The sequence below is a fragment of the Drosophila suzukii genome, chromosome 2R (genome assembly GCF_043229965.1).
Source record: "Drosophila suzukii chromosome 2R, CBGP_Dsuzu_IsoJpt1.0, whole genome shotgun sequence".
NCBI classification, from domain to species: domain Eukaryota; kingdom Metazoa; phylum Arthropoda; class Insecta; order Diptera; family Drosophilidae; genus Drosophila; species Drosophila suzukii.
Window position 1 is genome coordinate 13,380,129 of NC_092081.1, and position 20,807 is coordinate 13,400,935.

At 45.0% G+C, this 20,807-nt stretch overlaps 8 protein-coding genes across 35 annotated transcripts in view; 4 read left to right on the plus strand and 4 right to left on the minus strand.

Annotated features, from left to right (window-relative positions):
• Positions 1–1,227: 1,227 nt before the first annotated feature.
• LOC108008462 (uncharacterized) lies at positions 1,228–2,319 on the plus strand. The gene is made up of 3 exons (XM_017072316.4): positions 1,228–1,602; positions 1,669–1,812; positions 1,880–2,319. Exons 1-3 carry the CDS (start codon positions 1,479–1,481, stop codon positions 1,993–1,995), a joined length of 384 nt encoding a protein of 127 aa, XP_016927805.3. The 5' UTR covers positions 1,228–1,478; the 3' UTR covers positions 1,996–2,319.
• On the minus strand, positions 2,231–5,173 carry LOC108008461 (parkin coregulated gene protein homolog). The gene is made up of 5 exons (XM_017072315.4): positions 4,854–5,173; positions 4,587–4,765; positions 2,797–2,968; positions 2,550–2,699; positions 2,231–2,487 (listed from the first exon to the last, which is right to left on the minus strand). Exons 1-5 carry the CDS (start codon positions 5,134–5,136, stop codon positions 2,327–2,329), a joined length of 945 nt encoding a protein of 314 aa, XP_016927804.2. The 5' UTR covers positions 5,137–5,173; the 3' UTR covers positions 2,231–2,326.
• A 1,405-nt stretch (positions 5,174–6,578) lies between these two features.
• Positions 6,579–9,529, plus strand: hpo (serine/threonine-protein kinase hippo). Its single transcript, XM_017074547.4, has 2 exons — positions 6,579–7,990; positions 8,049–9,529. The coding sequence occupies exons 1-2, from the start codon at positions 6,730–6,732 to the stop codon at positions 8,762–8,764; spliced, it is 1,977 nt and encodes a 658-aa protein (XP_016930036.2). The 5' UTR covers positions 6,579–6,729; the 3' UTR covers positions 8,765–9,529.
• Positions 9,356–11,395, minus strand: Rep (Rab escort protein). The gene is made up of 3 exons (XM_017074548.4): positions 11,252–11,395; positions 10,097–11,182; positions 9,356–10,036 (listed from the first exon to the last, which is right to left on the minus strand). Exons 1-3 carry the CDS (start codon positions 11,298–11,300, stop codon positions 9,636–9,638), a joined length of 1,536 nt encoding a protein of 511 aa, XP_016930037.3. The 5' UTR covers positions 11,301–11,395; the 3' UTR covers positions 9,356–9,635.
• Positions 11,396–11,660: 265 nt separating this feature from the next.
• Positions 11,661–16,461, plus strand: Oseg6 (intraflagellar transport protein Oseg6). 2 transcript variants are annotated; one of them, XM_017075210.4, is made up of 9 exons: positions 11,661–11,928; positions 11,985–12,710; positions 12,780–13,395; positions 13,455–14,031; positions 14,094–14,376; positions 14,431–14,611; positions 14,669–15,752; positions 15,811–16,180; positions 16,243–16,461. In XM_017075210.4, the coding sequence occupies exons 1-9, from the start codon at positions 11,768–11,770 to the stop codon at positions 16,346–16,348; spliced, it is 4,104 nt and encodes a 1,367-aa protein (XP_016930699.3). In that variant the 5' UTR covers positions 11,661–11,767; the 3' UTR covers positions 16,349–16,461. The 2 variants fall into 2 exon arrangements, with proteins under 2 accessions (XP_016930699.3, XP_016930700.3); XM_017075211.4 differs by having other exon boundaries at positions 11,662–11,928; positions 12,783–13,395.
• A 475-nt stretch (positions 16,462–16,936) lies between these two features.
• Positions 16,937–18,318, plus strand: Tbcb (tubulin-binding cofactor B). The gene is made up of 4 exons (XM_017072902.4): positions 16,937–17,167; positions 17,230–17,601; positions 17,665–17,786; positions 17,888–18,318. The coding sequence occupies exons 1-4, from the start codon at positions 17,045–17,047 to the stop codon at positions 18,003–18,005; spliced, it is 735 nt and encodes a 244-aa protein (XP_016928391.3). The 5' UTR covers positions 16,937–17,044; the 3' UTR covers positions 18,006–18,318.
• On the minus strand, positions 18,108–20,254 carry LOC136116558 (uncharacterized). Its single transcript, XM_065863265.2, has one exon. The coding sequence runs from the start codon at positions 20,252–20,254 to the stop codon at positions 19,799–19,801; it is 456 nt and encodes a 151-aa protein (XP_065719337.2). The 3' UTR covers positions 18,108–19,798.
• A 43-nt stretch (positions 20,255–20,297) lies between these two features.
• LOC108008963 (MAP/microtubule affinity-regulating kinase 3) overlaps positions 20,298–20,807 on the minus strand; it is a 30,423-nt gene continuing 29,913 nt past the window's right edge. For all 27 annotated transcript variants that reach the window (XM_036812983.3, XM_017072899.4, XM_017072897.4 and 24 more), the window contains 2 exons: positions 20,633–20,751; positions 20,298–20,565 (listed from right to left, as the gene is read on the minus strand). In XM_036812983.3, coding sequence (XP_036668878.3) covers positions 20,507–20,565; positions 20,633–20,751 — 178 coding nt within the window. In that variant the 3' untranslated portion in view covers positions 20,298–20,506. The remainder of the gene's footprint in view (positions 20,566–20,632; positions 20,752–20,807) is intronic.

Consider the following 20,807-nt stretch of genomic DNA (forward strand, 5'->3'; position numbering starts at 1 on the left):
TTGGTCATTTTTTGTATTTCCGAAATTAAGTGTGTTTGAAACCGTGTGTATACTGTGAGAATTTTGTACCTACTTCATAGAGCACTGACAGCATTATCGCCACCGTGACTGGATCTCGGCATTATGAGAAGATTAATTTTTTTGTAGTAAACACTTTGCGCGTCACTGGAATAAACGATTTATTTTTAATCATTTTATTGAGACCGTTTTACGAGGGTCATCCCCATGATCCCCATCGGATCGATCCCCCACCTATTTACTGGTTTCAGTAGTGGGTCTTTCTTTGTTTTATAGCGATTATTTATTAGTGCATACATATACTGTAATCAATACACTGGCAAAAGCTATGACTTGTGAATAGATTTTAAATAAAGTAATATTGTCTAGAAAATTTGTTCATTATGGGATATAATTAAAATATTAATACCATCTTATCCAAACGATTTCAATTTACATATAAGACATACACAAATTCCAAATTTTTTGTTTCTTTTAACACATATTTCTAATAATAGAATGTATTTAAAAATTAAGTTGGACAACAAATCATAATATAAAGCAGGTATAAATACAAATTATATTTGTTTTTACGTTAATCGTAAACATAGAAATTCGAAAATCATGACTAATCACTTTAATCTAAGGTGCAAAACCACTAACAGTGTCTACATAAAATCATTATAAACAAAAATGAATTGAAAATTTAAATAAACAACATGCACTTAGGTCAGTTTTTAATAATACTATAATCAGAAATGCCTCTGACTGTATGCTGAAGTGTGTTGAGAGCCGGATTGATCTGGTTCGGAACACAGCCTCGAAAGATTACTGGCTATTTAAGTACAGGGCAACCGAGATGGGAGGGAGAACCTTTAGTCTTGCTAGGCCCAGTTAAAATGTCTAGAGATCCAGGGCTCTGATTGTTAGAGTTGTTGTTAAACAGCTGCCCCAATATCAAGTATACAGATCTGCTTCCCAGCCTATCGAAATTTCCCGTAGAGCCTGGAATCAAATAGGCCTCTGTATATTGTATAGAACCAAAACCAAAACAACGACAATTGCAGCTGATAAGTAGAACAAAATGGCGATCCATTGCCGGCTCCATAATCGCGCTATCAAGGCAGCCTGATCTCCTGTCCCCCGCTTATCACCCCAAAGCCCCCATCTGAACACGAGGTCTATAAATTGCAATCGCTCCTAGGCGGGAGCTTCAGTTCAGTTTCGAACCCTTGTGCTAAGTGTTCCATTTCCGAGTACCAGAGAAATCTTTCGCAGATTATCGAGCAAATCCGAGCAAAAAACGACTGGCAATAAATGCCTCCCGATCTATAGTGAAAAAAAACATAACAAACAACCCTTTTTAATTGGCTTAACCTTGCTGAAATTAATAAAACAAAAACATTCTGGGGACATATTTCGATATTTGCGAAATATTCCCAATACAGCCATTTGTCGCGGACTTTGAGTTTGGCCTTTGAATGCTTTTGCAGCAGAGCAAATCGAAAATAATCAATCTCGATCAGCATTTCTCAGAGTGCTGGAACCGAAGCTCTCTTAAGAACTTCGACTTTTTCACCTTTCTAAGCGTTATTTCCTTCAGTGGTAAGTGGTGATCCCAATAGATTGGGCTTTTGATGACTAACTCTTGAAAATGTTGAACTCCTGCAGTAGCTAAGATGGCCGCCATTCCCCAAGGTGCATTCGCCGCCTGCAAGATCCGAGAGCAATTCAACGAACGGGAGCTGATTGTTGCCCGTCTGAGGTCCGCTGCTTTTGATAAGGGTTCCGTTGACAACGGCAACGCTTCAACCCGTAAGTGCTTGATCTCCCCTCACTGGGTCAATGGATCGTTTACTCATCGTTTTTTTTTATTTCCAAGAGCGCGAATACTCCCCAAACAAGTACAACGACAAGCTGATGAACTCCATCTGGGGATTGTACAATCGCTATTCCCCCCATAATGTGAAGAAGAATGAGTATGCCCCCACCAAGTGAAGACCTAAAGGAGGGCGCGATGGCTTCCTCAAGGTCCAGCTGTCGTGCTCTCACTCTGCCAGCATCCCCACAAGGATGTTGGCCCAACTTATATATATACTCCCAAAACTATAATCTCATACAATATATATAATCTCATGTAATCAATTATTTCTGTAATACCTATGATATTATATTTAAAAGGATACTTAAATCGTATACCACTTCAAGTAACCAATTAAAACACTTAAAAAACTTCAGTAACAAATATCTATTTAATGCTGTAATGTTTGTAAATTTCAATAAATACTTATGATATTGTATGTAAAGGGACAAAACCATAAAGCGTTGTTTAATTTAAATAGCAGGATTCGTAGGTCGGGACCATGTACTTGATGTTGATGAAAGCATCCTCTCCGCCGTGCAATTCCAGCACTTGCAACGTCTCATCGATGAGATCCCCCAGATTAAGATTGTTTTTCTGGGCATAGTCAATCTCATCGCCGCAGTTTACTTTGATATGGGAAAGGATACCCTTTAAGAACTGGTAAACCTTAGTTCGATGAAATACCTACAGTTTTTCACCTTAAAGGCATTAAACATGGGCAGCAACTGTCTGTAGAAGGGCACCAGAGCGGGTCCCACCAAATCCGAGGACATGACCAGCTGTTGGATTATCTTCAATGTCGTGCACATTACCTCCAGGTTTCGTGTGCTCAATGCGTCTGAAATGGGGGCGGATTCGGATTCAAATTCGCAAGGTGCAAATTAGACCGAAAAAGTTCGAGGCATTTGCGTGCCAGCCGAATCCCTGGTACTCACTCTTCAGCGGCAATATTAATTGCGGTATCACCGGGTGTATCTTCTCGCCCCCGGCCAGCAGTAAATCCGTGACCCCCTGGCGGGCATACGTCTTATATGGGTGTTTGGTCTCCGCCAGTCCATCGAAAAAGAGCGGCAAATAGAGGCTGTAGTCCAGCTTTTCAATGTCCACCTGTTCAAAGGATAAGAGGGTGTGGGGGTCAAAGGTGAATAGAGCGCTCCGAGTTGCAATTGGGTTCGTGTACTGGCGGTGGCGCAAGTTTTGCAAGTGTACATTTGCACGCCATGCCGGTTAGGCCCTAGCTGATTTCCATTAAGATGCTCTTTGTTTGTTTACGTTGTCAATGGAAAATTTTTAGAACAAAGCGAACAATTCGAATATGTACCTGTACCTGCCTACAGACTTTATAATATAGGGCTAGACTAATCATTTTTGTGAAATCGAATGTCGCCGTTTTAAAGTCCAGTAACCGCAAATTTACACCTCAGGTGATTTGAGCTACCCACGTGACCTATTATTAGAAATACTCATCCTGAAAGCTGTCGGTAGTACGAAAATGCGGGTCAGTAGGAACAATACTCTTTATCAAAAAGGGATAAGAAGCCATGTAGTCTTCTTTGCTTTTCTACTATGCAAATTCATTTAAAATATAATTTATAATTAAGTCAACGGCGACGTCGCTGGCATCGCAGCTGCGTGAAACTCACATATGGGGTTCCCCGACTTCGACCTTCGACCCAGTGACGCAAATGAAGTAGTGTCACTCACATATCACTCGAATGCACACGAGCTGTCACGACGGCATTCCGACCTAGATAAACAAACGCACCGCTTAAAAGACATTCGCCGCATATGTGGGCTCCGTAAAAAGAAAAAACTCCCCAAGGTCTGTGACATTGAACTAGCTAGAAGGGTCACACATATAAGGTGGGTGGATCCTATTGTTTTCCGATTGCAATGGGGTTTCGAAAAACTGACTGACAGTTGGACGGTGCGACGTTTTGAATGTCAGCAGTCGCATTCCGCCCAAAATCGCTTGCCCGTCACCGGTGCTCTACTAACTCCGGAAATAGAAAATGGCATATTATTTACTCGTTTTTGCTTTTAGCTGCAACACTTGAAATAATTGGACACGCAGGTGTACGAAATTCGAGCGAAACTCAAATATGGGCCCTGCCTTTGGGTCACTGAGCAGTAAGGTTACCCCTTTTAGTGACAGTCCTGCAATTTGTTTTGATTTACATTGACTCACATTAGCATAGATGGAGTTTGAGTTCGCTAAGTGGAAATAGCAACTGACGTATGGAAAATTCTAGTTCAAAAATAATTTTGTTATTGAAAGGAAAACGTAAAAAGCTGACTTTAAAAATTTTAATTTGAAGTCACAATAACATGTCTTAGAATTCTGTCTGAAATAACTCCCTTTAAGTAGATTTTCATATAACAAAGGATCTATGATCTTTCGCAGGTTTAAACTATATTGATATAAGTCTACTGTAAATAAATAATTACTAGTAATCTCATTTTTAAGACTGTCCCTTACCTACCGAACATTTTGTTTATATTGAAAGATGTAAAGCTGCTCTTACTTCAGTCTATTAAAAAATGATTGGAGGTTTTTGGCCTAAGTGTTAAGAGTTATGAACAAGTAAGAGGTGTTATTATTATCGTTAATACACTAAAGTATGACAAAATAATGCCTGGCAATATCGTGCCTTACGTTATAAATATCAAATTAGCTGTACCCTAATGGAATATTATATGTGCACCAGACCTTTCCCCTACTCACCGTCCATCCAATTTTATCGCCCCCGCAGAGGTACTCCATCTTAATGGGCAGGTCGCCGCGGTCGAAGTACATTCGAAACAGGGTTCCTCGCCCCGGATCATTAGCCCCTCCCGCTGCAGAACCATTCAGTCCCATACCCAAGTTAAAGGTGGACATGGACTTCTGCTGCCGCCTCAGAACTACAAATCAGTACATGCAAATGGGGATAGGAAATCATTAGGAAAACAAATAGCAAACGGAGACCCAAAAACAAACAAACAAACGCACTTTTCGGGTTGGGGACCCGCGCCCTGGCACTGGCTGTCTTGGGGGCGGACTCAAGGATGGGTCCGTCGATGACAACGGTGTTCTTCTGCTGCGACTGGATGGAGAAGGGCGGCACGTAGCGTGGGCGGGAGGAGACGGCCGCTCCGTGGATGCCACTAAGCGGACGCAGTTGCCCCGGATTGGCGGACTTGGAGCGGGACTGTCTCAGCGAGATGGCCGGAGTGTGATAGTCGTGCGTCGGACGCCTTCCCGTGGCGGTGCGTGCCGTTTGGGCCATGGCCATTTTGGGAGTACGACGATGTGCAGCCACGTAGTGTAAACAGCGAACTGCCGAGCGAAGGAATTTTCTAGCCTGGCACTCCGCTGGTGTTGGCGTTGCTGTTGGTGGGTGTCGTGTCGTGGCGTTTCTATGGAGCACGTTGCTAGGGCGGCTTAGTGACCGATAAGCCAACCAAAACAGCTAATGCCGCTTACTCGGTTTCGGTCTCGGTTTGGGTGCTCTCTTCCAGTCGCATTTATTATAATGCCAAGCCGGTTAGCCTTTAAGGCGCCAGTTATGTTGCTCTCATTGTTTGTATTATCATTGGTTTGTGTACAAATTCATAATCTGCGAGCCTCGTTGATTTCCAAAGAATTTTTATGAAGCGTTTTAGGTCAGCGAACCCCTCAGGGTTTACTAAAGTCCGCAGGTTAATAAAGACAAATTGATGGGGCAGCTCTCTATCACTCTGCCGGTCGTATCACTGATCTTAAAATGATTTTTATTTAATGTTCTTAGTATACTTATGTTTACTACACATACCAGAAGAATAACATATATGTAAATTTAAAATAATCTATACCCTGGCCGCCATAACAAAATTTCATAAGTCATTAAATATTTTTTTTTTAATGCAAAAATAATCAATATGCTTGTGAAACCTAAATTTATACTTTATAGTATATTAAAGTAACGAATCTACAAAACATTTTGCTCATTAACCAGAATAATATTAAATTGAAATCTAATTAAATTTGACTTGAGGCAGTAAGCTTTATAATGGAAAATTTTACCGAAGCTTTAGTCGGCACGCCTAATTGCAAAACGTGGTTTCAAGAAAATCGTTGTTTTGGGGAGTGTAGCACAAATCACTGGCTTTTAAACTTAGTGTTAGAAGTCTACTGCTCTACCCTTACTTCTGAAGAGCTTACGCATTTAAAAAAAAATAAATTTGTTTATTCCGCTCAAAAACCATATTTTTCGACCTATTTCACTTTAACATTTAAGGGGAAACATTTCAAAATATCGTATCATTTTGTTGTATTTGCTCCCAAATGCCTACTATCAGAATAAATGGAGATATTTGAGGCATTACCTAATCAGCCCAAGCTACGTTTAGGTTCTACGCAATAAACAAAAGCTCATATCTTATCAGTTGCCTTGTGGCTAATTTACATAGGACCTTGAATTTTAAATTTTAAATCAACTTCAGGTTTCTTACTTCCAATCAAATTAAGCTAGAAAAAGATAAATTGAAGATGCGTCAGATCGAGACTTTGCAATGCTGGCCCAAGTAAGTTCTTCCTCCAATTACTTTAATTTAAAATGCGCGCTATTTGACTTATCGATAAATAGCTGACCCTGCTTTCCAGCACTGGTGCTTTGTTTACATTCCGCAGTGCTCTACACTCGTCTGGCAACTCCGCACCTGTCTGTGCGGGTGGCGTGTTGTAAAGTGATTGACCAGAACTAGCAGTGTTGGCTAGCGACCGGGAGCGAATAAAGAACAAAAGTGTGATATGTCGCTGTGAATAGACAATTATCTGTGTGTTTTCGTGCTAAATCTAAAAATTTCGCTCAACATCAAGGCCAGCGGGAACCGGGGGAAACAGATCGATGGCGGGCAACATGTCCTCCAGCTCGAACGGCGAGCTGAAGAAGCTGTCGGAGGAGTCGCTGGCGCAACCGCCGGAGAAGGTCTTTGACATCATGTACAAGCTGGGCGAGGGCAGCTACGGATCGGTGTACAAGGCGCTGCACAAGGAGAGCAGCTCCATCGTGGCCATCAAACTGGTGCCCGTGGAGTCCGATCTGCACGAGATCATCAAGGAGATATCCATTATGCAACAGTGCGACTCACCGTATGTGGTGCGCTACTACGGCTCCTACTTCAAGCAGTACGACCTGTGGATCTGCATGGAGTATTGCGGCGCTGGCAGTGTCTCGGACATCATGCGGCTGCGCAAGAAGACGCTCACAGAGGACGAGATCGCCACCGTTCTGTCGGACACGCTGAAGGGACTGGTCTATCTGCATCTGCGGCGCAAGATCCACCGCGACATCAAGGCGGCCAACATCCTGCTCAACACCGAAGGCTATGCCAAGTTGGCCGACTTCGGAGTCGCCGGCCAGCTTACGGACACAATGGCCAAGAGAAACACAGTCATAGGTACTCCCTTCTGGATGGCACCCGAGGTGATCGAGGAGATTGGCTACGATTGTGTGGCCGACATATGGTCACTGGGCATCACCGCTTTGGAAATGGCCGAAGGAAAGCCGCCGTATGGCGACATTCATCCCATGCGAGCCATCTTCATGATTCCCCAGAAGCCCCCACCCTCGTTCCGCGAACCGGACCGCTGGAGCACTGAGTTCATCGACTTTGTGAGCAAGTGCCTGGTGAAGGAGCCGGACGACCGGGCCACGGCCACCGAGCTGCTGGAGCATGAGTTCATACGCAACGCCAAGCACCGATCCATCTTGAAGATGATGCTGGAGGAGACCTGTGCCATTCGCGAGCAGCAACGATCCAACCGAAGCGCTGGCGGACTGTTTGCGAGCAGCCAGGCCAAGAGTTTGGCCACCCAGGAGAACGGAATGCTTCAGAACATGATGGACAACGCGTTCATGGAGGATCCGGGTACGCTGGTGCCGGAGAAGTTCGGTGAATACCAACAGAGCTCGGCTTCAGATGCCACCATGATAGCGCATGCAGAGCAGGGAGTGGATGACGGCACTTTGGGACCGGGGGGCCTGAGGAACCTGGCCAAGACAGCGGGTCCAACGGCGACAGGCGCTGCGGCCTCGTCGGCAGCATCTCCTCTGGATGTGCCGGCAGTGGACAGCGGCACAATGGTGGAACTGGAGTCAAATTTGGGTAAGAAAATTATATTGAATGGTTTAGAGGCATAGTTTTAAAATTGGCTTTTATACAGGCACAATGGTAATCAACTCGGACTCGGATGACTCCACAACAGCCAAGCAAAATGACGATCAAAAGCCGCGAAATCGCTACCGGCCCCAGTTCCTGGAGCACTTCGACCGGAAAAACACGGGAGATGCTCGTGGCGATGAGAAGTCCATGGCCACCGAGTATTTCACTCCGGCAGCCGAGCAACAGCAACAACAGCAGCAGCAGCATCAGGAAGAACAGCACCTGGCTAGCGGTGCCAACGACTTGAACAACTGGGAGCACAACATGGAAATGCAGTTCCAGCAGATCTCCGCCATTAATCAGTATGGGCTGCAGCAGCATCAGCAGCAGCAGCAAGTTCTCATGGCCTATCCCCTGATGAACGAACAGCTCATTGCGCTCAACAATCAGCAGAATCTGCTGCTCAGCAATGCTGCGCCAATGGGCCAGCAGGGTATACCGGCAGCGGCTGCGGCTCCAGCTCAACCGCCGCCCGCATATCAGAACCAGCATATGCATACCCAATCGCATGCATACGTGGAGGGTGAGTTTGAGTTCCTCAAGTTCCTCACCTTTGACGATCTAAACCAGCGGCTGTGCAACATCGATCATGAGATGGAGCTGGAGATCGAACAACTGAACAAGAAATACAATGCCAAACGGCAGCCAATTGTTGACGCCATGAATGCGAAGCGCAAACGCCAGCAGAATATCAATAATAATCTGATTAAGATATAGGTATAGCAACTCACAATTTCGCATGACAACTGAAAATTGAATTTCAAATCACTCAAGGGCTTCTGCACTGGGTTGAATTCGCAGATAAATGCTGAAAATTACAGACGCACCATCTGTATCCTCAAGAAATGGTTAATATATTGAGCAAATTCAATCCTGTGGAAAGGTCTACAACCAATCACAAGAAATGAAAACACAAAAGCTTTATTGTAAAATGCAGTGAAAACAGGAAAGAAATGTGGTCAGAGGAGTCGTTGGCAGAATCTTCCAGCACGAATACATGTGTTCTGTTTGTTCCAGTTATGTTTTCATCACATTTTAGTTTGGTTTCTTATATTTTAGCTTCCTTTGATCTGTCTTCTAATATTGATATGTTCGAATAAAATTTCTATTGCGTTTATTGTAGCTGCCCGCATTATCAACTGCCTAAGCCTTATCCTAATTTATAAGATTACAATTATTCGTTCTTCCCTGTTAACTATTAACCTTAATCTCGATGTAAACCCTTATTTTTGTCTTCGTGCGAAAAAAACAGCAACCCGTCAAGCAATAATTATAAAGAAGAAACATTTTTATACGCATTGGAATGCATATTTTTCGAAAGTATATTTCTCAAAGCAAAATGCACAGAAGCACTCACATATAAACATTTATATATACCTAGTACTTTTAGCAATTATAAATAATTTACATAATAATAAATATATAGGAATATATGAAGCAAAATTTGTATACAATCGATTAAAATTTTCTTTGATCAATTAAGTTTAGCAATTTGACATAATTATTTATAGAAATAGGTCTGCTGCTCCCATCATAAGATATTTGGATACTAAGAAAGTCCCTTATTTGATTTACTTCTCCAATACATCTAGTCTTGTATATCCATTTCCTGAGTGGCCTGCTGCATGTCTTGCAGTTGTGCCCGCAAATCCTCGGGCAAACTGTGTTCGTTCAAGGCACTGGGGTCTTCACCATCCACGACAATCTCCTCTGGATCTGGGGCTCGTGGCAAAAAGTCAGCATCTGCGAAAAGTTGGCCAAATATGTGCCGAGCATTGGCAATGGCCGCGTCGTAATCCAACTCGTAGGTTGGTGGATCAGTGTAGTAAATGTGCTCCGCAGCGGCACTTTTATTAGACTGGGCAGCAATTGTGAAGTATGAGCTAAATATGATTTGTGCGTTTGAGTGATCGAATAGTTGGCTAGTAAATAAAGCAAGATCGGCCGCTGGATCCTCGCTCAAGGCCGGCGTTGTCAGGTGAAAGATATCTGTAAAGAAGTAATTTATAAAATATATGTTTAAAGGTGTTTAAAGAAAATAATCCTTACATAAACCCTCGGGGCAGGCTCCAGTGTAATGGGACAGTTGAATTAAAAAGGCTTCCCGTGCCGCATCGGCATCGAGCAGTCGGAGAAGATTCACGCCTCCGCCTCCCTTGTTCAATTCCTCGTTGCCCAAGGGACTGGACGATATGAACAAGCCACGAGAGATATGGGGCTTCAATTCAATGCCCTTTGATACTGGTGGATAGCCAGGGGCAGAGACCACATGCTTCGCCCGCAAAGTTTTTCCTGCGCTGCTCAGCAGGAAATCATTCGTAGTGGAGTCCAAGGCAATGTCATCAACGGCTCGCTTAAGGCAATAAATACCTCCATATACAGCGCACAAGCGGCAAAAGCACTGCGGCAATTCCCCGCAGCCGTACATGGGAAACAGGAAGGGTGTGTTGCCATAGCGGCCCAGACTGCCCAGAAATCGCTGCGTGCGCTGCATACCCTCCTCAAAGCTGGTGGTGGGGCCACACATGGCAATGGCTTGCATCACGCACGACGCTATCTTTTCGGTCACCCGCTGCGCTTGTAGATACTCTTGGAAGGTTCGCCCCCGAAACTCAAGGGAATCTTCATTGGACTTGTCCTCGCCATAATCGTTGCAGGCTGTGAGGAACTTCATCAGCAGCCGCTTTTCCACGATGGTCAGTGTTTTTGTGTTGAAGACGTCACTGCGGGAGCAAGGCACGGAGACAATCTCACCGTTGTGGCGCATGCAGACATGGTCTACGGCCCGGAATTCAGCATAGCGGCAGATGTTCGACTTGATGAGCAGCTGCACCAGCTCCCCGGCGGCATAGAGGATGCGTGGGCAGAGATCCAGGCTAAAGCGACGCGACTTGGCAAGCACCGAGTCTTTGGTCCAAGTGGGTTCGCCTGTTTCTGGCTCTTGTTCCGTGGTGTGCCAGGTGTAACTGGCATTTCGCAATGTGGAATGGGCTTCGGGCTGCTGGTCCAAACGGGCACACAGAGCGTCCATGCTGAAGGAGCTCCACACATCCCCATAGTATTCATTGCTGTCTAGGTGGAGAACCGTTTTGCCTACTCTGCTGGCCGCAGCTGCGATGCAGGATTCGGTGAAACCTGAAAAGGGCGTCCCACTATGAGTCATACGTTGTTCGAAATTGTATGTAGGTAGCGCTTGTTTGTTACCTGTGCCTATGACCACCAGGTCAAACTGCTCTGGCAGGTCATCCGACATAATTTTAGTCTTACTAATACAACTAGTTTAACAATTTGTAGGGATAAATAAAGTATATTGTGAATTTACTGCGAATTTTTAGCAAACAGCTGATTAGAGATGAGAAACTAGCGATGACGTCACCAATAAACAGCTGCGAACAGTGTTGACCAGCGCCAAAAGTCGTTCCTAAATGTATTTGAAATTTAAAATATAATTTGAGCATTAAACAAAATAATTATACATTAAGCTTAAACGTTTTATACACTAAACGTTATTTATAATTAAAGTAATGCAACCAACTGCTTTGGCAACTACTCAAAAGCCAGTGCAAAAATCAACAGGTGCAATAGAATACAGCTACACAGGTGAAATTGCACTAGTAGTTGTAGTCACCGCTGCCATGGAAACGGAAAAGTCGTAAACAAAAGCCGGAAAATTGTAGATTGCAGAATGTTCGCTCCCGCAAAATAGAAACAGAGCCAATAATGTCCTTTGAGAAAATACTCTACAAATATGAGGAACCGCACGGGATCGGAGATGTGTACTTCATTTGGCAGAAGGCTCTGCTGGCCACAACTGGAACCGATGGATCCGTGGCTCTGTACAATCGCCAGGGACAGCTGGTGCAGCGCATCATTCTCTCAGGGTGAGCTATTGTAGTTCCCCTAGTAATGTCCACTAATGGATCTTCTCCTCCTCCAGACTCTGTTCGGGATTCGCCTGGGACCAGGAGGGCGACTTGCTGGGCATCATCACCAGTGGTTCCCCAAACATCACGCTGTGGGACTACAACAGCCAGGAGAAGATCTGCGTGGAGACGGGCCTGCGGGATCCGTTGACCTGCATCCTCTGGTCCAAGCAGCAGCAACTACTGGCCGTGGGCACCGGACGCGGAAACCTGGCCATCTACAACCACCGCAGTGGAAAGCGACCTACTCCGGTGCTGGGCAAGCATAGCAAGCGAATCACCTGCGGCGCCTGGTCCGCCCAGAATCTGCTAGCCCTCGGTTCGGAGGACAAGAGCTTCTCGCTGAGCAACGAGGATGGGGACACGGTGCGCGTCGTCCAGCTGCGGGACGCTCCCACCGACATGTACTTCGCCGAGATGGCCAACGACGAACGCATTGCCGGCGACAATGCCATCAGCATGATCATCGGCAAGCGCACCCTGTTCCTCTACTATCTGCCCGAGCCGGAGAATCCCACGGAGTTGGGCTTTCAGAGTCGCTACGGTTCGCTGATGCAGCACAAGTGGTTCGGCGATGGCTACATTCTGCTGGGCTTCTCCAACGGGCATGTGGTGGCCATCTCCACGCATCCCAAGGACGTGGGTCAGGAACTGTGGCAGGTGAAGAACCACAAGGATACGTTGACCGGATTGGCCTATTGCCCCACACTGGACATAGTGGCTTCCTGCGGGGATGACAGGTGACTATTTAGATAGATTTATATATTTGAGACTAAGGATAAACGGATGATTTTCTTGTATTCTTTAAGTAGCATCAAGATTCACTCAATTACGAATCTTCAGGAGACGGAGCGCATCATTACCGTGCCCGACCATGCTGGCGTTCAGATGATCGACTGGTCGCCCGATGGCCAACTACTGGCGGTGACCACGAACAATGGCACTGTCTACATCTATGTGACCAAGCTGCCCAACTTGTTTGCCGTGTCTGCGCCCCGTATTGTGCTGCTGAGCAGTCTGGCCGAGGTGTCCATCTATGTCTATGCACCGGACAAGACCAAGATGCTGCCTTTCCGTCTGCCCCTGGAGGGAGAGCCCACTTTCATGGCCGTGGGTCCGTATAATTTTGCTGCAGGAATTGATAAGCACGTATGGTTCTATGATCTCGGGAAGAGTCTGGGCGAAGAGCCGCGTCCTTTGAGCGAACGTGACCTCCCGCGAAGCGTGGAGAGCATGAAGCTTAATGCGGACTACTGTGCGGCCCTCTGTCCACCCCAGTTGATCCTCCAGGCCATCGCCACCGACAATCCTAACTGCAAGGATAAGTTGCAGACGGTTTTCCCCACCGCATTGCCCAACATGCCCAGTGATGCAGTGATCACATGCTTTGCCCTTAGCCAGGAACTGCTGATTTTCGCTACGGATGTGAGTATTTGACACTTTATCTTCTTAGTAGAATATTCACGTTTCCCTTGGTTTTCCAGATAGGCCACCTGGTGTTCTACTCGTTGGAAAAGTGGGACAGTTGCACCATCTACAGACATAGTATGGGCATCCGGCAACTCTTCATGGACATCGAAGGCACCAAGGTTATATTCATAGACGATCATTCCCAGGGTTATCTGTTTCTGCCCGTGGTGGAGGAGGCTTTGCTTATCCCGGACATGCCCAAGCAGTGCCTGGGCTGTCTCTGGGATCTCACGCAACCGAACATCTTCATTAGCTACGATGCGAGGATCGTGAATACCCACGCCTTTGTGCGACACTCTGTGCAGGGGACACACACCTTGAAAGTGGGCGAGTCCAAGCTAAATCCAGGTCAATTTCCTTTGCTGCTCTGTGGCGGGGAAATGGCACTGCACGTAGATGGTGGTCAGTATGCCACCCAGACCCTCAGTACCCATGTCGTGAATCCCAGCAACAGTCAGACAGCGAATCTTCAGGTGCTTCTGCGGCTGAGGAACTACGACGAGGCCTTCAAGGTGTGCAAGCAGATGAACCAGAGCAGCGCTTGGCGGGAGTTTGGGGAGCAGGCTATTGCTGATCTGGAACCGGATATAGGTAAGATAAATGATTTCCTTTAGCTTAGTTATAATTTAAACTAATTCTGTATCAACCAACAGCCATTCGAGCCTATCGTCAGCTTGGTGATGCTGCTCTGGTTAATGCTTTGGAGGAACTGCGCTATGTCGAGGATTTGGATATGCTTGTCGGTTGCTGTTGTATGCTTTTGGCCCAGTACGATCAGGCCAAGGAGCACATGTTAAAGGGAGTTTACACCAGGGCTGCTCTGGAACTCTGTCGAGATCTCCTGCAATGGGATCAGGCGCTGCTTCTGGCCCACAAAAACGATCCCCAAGAGGTGCCCTACATAGCTAGGGAGTACGCCCAGCAGTTGGAGTTCACGTAAGGCAATCAGTATCCTGACCTCAGATTTAAATGCCGTTTGTACCTTTGCAGTGGAAACTATGCAGATGCTCTTTATCACTACGAGAAGGGCTACAAGGAGGATTTGATCAACAGTAAGGATGCTGATACTGCTGCTTTAATGGAGAGTTCTCCCGAATTCGAGGAGCATGTGCGTCTTTGCAAAATGGGCATTGCAAGAACGTCTATCCGAGCAGGAGACTTCCGACGTGGGGTAAACCTTTTCTTATTTAAGTAATTTAAAACAAAATTTAATTTTGATATTCATAAGATTCAATATGCCGTGGAGCTGGAGGACCAGCAGCTTCTGTTTGACTGCGCGGAGCTGTTGGCCACCGTGGGACATCTTACCGAGGCAGCAGGGTTGTACGAACGCGGTGGTTTCTATGATGAGGCATGTGGTCACTACATTGCTTTGAAGATGTGGAACAAGGCCAATAATGTCCTGCCCAAGGTGAAAAGCACCAAACTGCATGCAGCTTATGCAAAGGCCAAGGAGAACGATGGCCACTTTGAGGAGGCAATAAGGAGCTACCGTGTTGCCGGTGACTTGGATGCCTGTGTTAGGATCTATCTGGACCATCTGTGCGATCCCCATTCAGCCTCTGAAATCGTTTTGGAGTCACGTTCAATGGACTCGGCCAAGTTGCTGGCCAAGTTTTACCAGAAGATTGGTGATGTGGAGCAGGCACTCCAGTTTCTTGTCATCTGCGGCTGCGTGGAGGAGGCCTTCGCCCTCGCCCAACGACACAACAAGTTGAGGCGTCATGGGGAGCTCCTGGAGCGTTATGAGAATGCCAAATCCTCCGATTATCTGGCCCTGGCACACTACTTTGAGGGTGAAAAGTACACCCTACTGGCGGGCAAGTATTACTTCCTGGCCAGAGAGTTTACCAAGGCCTTGAGGTTTCTGCTCAAAGCCTCGGCTTTTAACAACGAGGAGCAAGTGTCTCTATCGCTTGCCATTGACTGTGTGGCCACCTCGAACAACGAGCAGCTTGCCTCCCAACTCATTGAGTTTCTGTTGGGCGAAGTGGATGGAGTACCGAAGGATCCGCGGTATCTATTCCGTTTGTATATGGCAAGGAAGCACTATAAGGATGCGGCCAAGACGGCGGTGATTATTGCCAACCAGGAACAGCTTGCTGGAAACTACAAGTCGGCAAGGGATCTGCTCTACTCCATGTACCAGGAACTGCGCAGGAATAATCTTTCAGTTACGGCTGAGATGAGGCACCAGTTTATCTTACTACATCGCTACACCCTGGTCCGAATTCACGTAAAACTGGGCAATCATTTGCTGGCCGCCAAACTTCTGGTCCAAGTGGCCGCCTGTATATCCCAGTTTCCAGAGCGTAAGAATCGTATCATATGGATTTATATGTGCTTATTGATAAATTGTTTTTTTTGCAGATATCATTCCTATTCTGACCTCCACGGTCATTGAGTGTCATCGAGCTGGTCTCAAGAAGTCGGCGTTTACCTATGCCTCCACCCTTATGCGACCAGATTATCGGAATCAACTGGACTCCAGATATGCAAAGAAGATTGAGTCAATTGTGCGCAAGGCTCCCAAGGGAATCAAGCAGTTGCGGGATGAAATCGACGACGAGACCATGGAGTGTCCCATCTGCGACTCGAACCTGGCCAACATGGAGGTGACCTGCTACAGCTGCAAGACCACACTGCCCATTTGCATCGCCACTGGTCAGCACATCATCAAGCAGCTCATGACCTCGTGTCCACAATGCGATTTTCTTTGTTTCCGCGGCGAAATGGAGAAGTGAGTTCTAGATTATCTTTGTTTTTCCTAAAAACTAAATACTTTTCTTTTAATACTTGCAGTATTCTGTCGGAGAATGGAGAGTGTCCCATGTGTGGCGAAAACGTGGCTCCGGAACAGCTTCTAGATGTTGAGGACATTCGTCCTTACATACTGGCAGCTTCTTAAGATGAAAACATTAAAGGACTGAAGAAAACCAATAGACTGCACATCATATCACAACACCAAAAATATATTAATATAAGTTGCAAAGCACAAAATACACTTGATAAAACACCGAAGATTATGCAGCTGTTATATTTCTCTCAATGGGTTTTGGGAATGAGAACTATGTACATATATCAAAGTTTTTAATGCATTGAACTTGAATTACTTTTATTGATTCAACTTTGCATAGTTTGTTTAAGAAAAGTTGAAAAAAAATGTTGGTAGTAAAAACAGTAACTGCTTATATCCCGAATTAGTTTTGAAAATATATGAAAGTCTGTGCAAGTTTTTGTGAAGTACCTGTCATCAAAATAAATTAAGAAGGGAGGGAAATTAAGAAGTCTGTGCAAGTTTTTGTGAAGTACCTGTCATCAAAATAAATTAAGAAGGGATCAGAACAATAGCACTTATTTCTTTTGAATTAACATTTCCCCATTTTGAATATTTTAAAAATAGTCGAACCGTAACGGCATTTCGTGGTATTTTGTTTAGTATTTTCATCTAAGCTCCATAAAACGCCTTAGTGCTTTTTTTGATTACTGCCTACACGGTATTTGTTAGTCACCTTTTCAATCAATATAGCCGCATAACATACGGTTTTTCTAGTTAATTCTACAAGTCAGTTTCTTCAAAGCAATATTTTTCAAGGATTGCAAGATGTCGCACATAATTGAATCGGGCAAGTCTGATTTCGTCAAGGTAAATGTGTCGAATTCGCACAATGATGCAGTGGCCTTTGAGGTCAAGTTCGCGAAGGATCTAACAGTGGCTCAGCTCAAGGTGGGTCTTTTAATGGATCAATATACACATGTGAATAATTACATTAATATTTCCTTTTATAGAGCAAGCTGGAGATATTGACGGGCGGAAGTGCGGGCACCATGAAGGTGCAGGTCTTCAAGGGGGAAAACTGCTTAGCCACGATGGACAACAACGACGCCCAGCTGGGTTACTATGTCAACTGTGATGGCCTTCGTCTGCATGTCATCGATAGCTTCGCTACCTTCTCATTCGACAGTGCTCCCGTCGAGAAATTTGAACTGTCCATGGATCAGTACGACCAGAGAACCGATTCCGTACGCAGTTACCTGAAGCAGAATCGCATGGGAAAGTACAACGAGGAGGAGAGGCAGCAGGCGGAGGAGAAGAAGCGCCAACAGGCGGAGGAGATTCTAAAAAGGGCGGAGCTCTGTGTTCTGGGTGGCAGATGCGAGGTGAAGTAGTCAACCATTGAATATATCCGGAATCATTTACTTAACTAGTTAGTTCTCCTTCAGGTAGCCGTGCCTGGTAATCCAACCAGACGTGGAACGATTAGGTATAATGGTCAGTTAGAAGGAAAAACTGGTCATTTCATTGGCATTGAATACGACGAACCACTGGGCAAAAACAATGGAAGGTAACTTACAGTTCGTTGCTCGAAATTCCATAAACTATTACTTCGTTTTTATCAAAAATCCACCTCTTTCTCAACTGAACCCCTCTACTTTCTCATTACAGTTTCGGTGGCAAGGCCTATTTTAGCTGTGCTCCAAATTACGGCGGCTTTGTATCGCCATTATCCGTCACGGTTGGCGACTTTCCGCCAGAAGAATTCAACATTGATGACGAAATCTGAAAATTGTGGCGGTGGGCCCGTCCAAAGTTCGCTACATCTCCGCATCGCACATGCCACTTTAACCAGAAGACTTACAAACCGCTTAAATTATTTGTACACTAATTATAGTTATGCCATTTTGTATTTATTAATTAAAACATCTATGTATGTATGTATATCAGATATTCTTACAACATGATTATTCGTAAATTCTATAATCGGCTTTATCATAATTCTGATTTACTGGTGTTCTCAATCATTTCGCTTTGTTTTACATTAACTCAACCGTTTGTAAACCAAAATAAATACCAGAAATAAGTATACAACTAGCAAATTGTGCATTGTGAATCTGGGAGCGTGAATTTATATTACTGACCGCAGATTGCTGACAACAAAAAACATAGAAGAGGTGTAGTTATAGCAATGCTTACGAAGATATATGTCTCTTTTCGGGAAGGGAGTCCGGCTTTCTACTGGGTATATCTTTCGGCGTATATGTAATAAGCTGCTTGCTTTATATATTTATGCATGTATTATATACTTATGTGTGTTTATGCGCGTTCTTGCCTAGTCCTAGTAATTATTAATAAGTTTCAATTAGCTGTCATTTAACAACAATTATATAAAACGATGCATGCTTCTCTCGAAAGTTAAGAATTACAGAAATGCGTTACAATCATGATGAAGACAACTTGATGTGCAACTATGTATATGTTTTGGTATATATAGACTGTTTTTTTTGAGCCTCCACAACTTAGATAAATGGTCGTCTTTTTTCTACATCTCACTTGAGATCGCTCCTCCTTCAAACCCCATTTACTTTTTTTTTCGTAACACACTACGGTCTGCTTCAGAAACATTCAACAATAGCGTGTAGACTGGCGTTAAAAAGCCACTGGCTCGTCTTTTCCTCGGGGGTAAGTGAACTTAGTGGAAACTAGGTAACAATTGGCCATTATTGCATCTAAGTGTTGCATGTTCCAGAATGGTGGTGTTAGTAAATTTGTAGCCTTAACAGTATTATACATACATTTGTTATCTGTCTGTTCTATGAACTGTTTAAATTGAAGGAAATAAACAAAAATGTCAGGTATAAGTACCAACTACATATTCGAGCACGGGTCTAGTAATTACAATAGATGGTATTGGGGTCGGTGTTGGGCACATTTTTAAATATAAATAGTAGAATTAGAACTTCGGCTATCGGACTTGCGATACGATCATTGATATATTATGAACAAAAATCACACCTCGACGCTAGCGTTATATGCTGCCACATCCGATATTCTTGAAAACTTGCTTTAAAAAAGAAACAACCCGAGTCGGATATCTATCTGTATTAATTTCTGTTCTTTGATCGTTTGTTTGCCAAGCAAAAATTGTTCACTGGATATCGACACATAAATGCAGTTTATAGAGCGTTGATTGGTTTCTTGTTAATATTTATTGTTATTATTTTATTGAGTGGTGTTTCTGGTACCCTTGTATTCACGTGTGTTTCATCTTGCGTGTGGCTCGATGACCAATATTGCTGGCCCATTAACTATGTTCCTATTAATTAACGTATGTAAATATGTGCGTATTTATGCGGGTGCTAATGCATGTCAGTGTGGATAGATGAGGAGTTTGTCTGCTTGATTGTAATGTGTAGTTTATATATTCAATACGTTCGATCTACGGAGAGATGCTAACATTAATATTTTCTTGAGATTCCAGCAGGGATTCGCCGCATTGCCTTCATAATCGTTCATTCAATAGATACAAACTGCCCCACAATTAATCGTATACCCATGCTACGTCCATGTTCCATTGCATTAGAGGGTTGTGGTGCGTAGCATGGCTACTTTGCCCTCCGGCTTGCTGCTTGGTTTCTCCTTATCCGTGGCCCCCGCCTCCTGCTGCTCCTTCTCCTTCTTTCCAGTCGCACCCTTTTTGTCCGCATCACTGTGCCTGCCGGCAGTCAATTTGCGCACAATCAGGCTCCCGGTGTGCTTGATGTTTCTCTTCAATCGATTGCCCCCACCGCCGCTGCCGCTGCCGCCGCCGCCATCGCCTTTGCCCTTTTGTCCACTGCCATCGCCAAGGCCCTTGGCCTCACTGGTTTTGCCCTCAACGCCTTCAGCATCCTCCTCCATAATCGGATTTATTGGACTGAAGTCGGCGAAGAGAGGCACATCAACAGAATGTCCTGGTTGTGTGTCGATCACCTGCAGATCTTGCACCTCCTCGCCGGACTGCAAGTTCTCCTTGGAACTGAAGGGCGAGTACATTTGGAACGCCGATAGCAACGAGTTGGATTTCTTCTGATCCTCGCTGCCGCCAGTGGACAGCCGGCTCTTCTTGCGTCGCTGGGAGCCCTGCTGGCTGGTTAGTGAGCGGCATAGCAGCGATAGCTCCGACAGCCGGGAGGTGCTGTCGTTGCTGGCCCTCCGACAGTTGGCGGTGGATATGTTGTCGGTTGGATCAGTGGGCCGCAAGGCGGCGGCGGCGGCCGCATATCCCTCGTTGTTCGTTTGGTTAAGTCACAGCCGGAGGTCAAAAGCAATGCGAGACGCAATGTTCTTGAAGCCAATGCTGGTGCCTGCAAGAGCAATAAATATATTATAAATATTACTAAAGCTTTACGTTATAAATCATCGAAAGCCTACCCGAAATTCGCTTGAAGCGCACTCCATTAAGGGACAGGCGTGGCAGCTTGCACACCTCAATTTCCCACTGCACCAGAGAGTCGGTATTTGGATCTCCATGCACGCACCAAAGAACGAATCTAATGTCGGTAAAAGATAAATCTATGAGTAACCATACATTACATAACTTTTATTT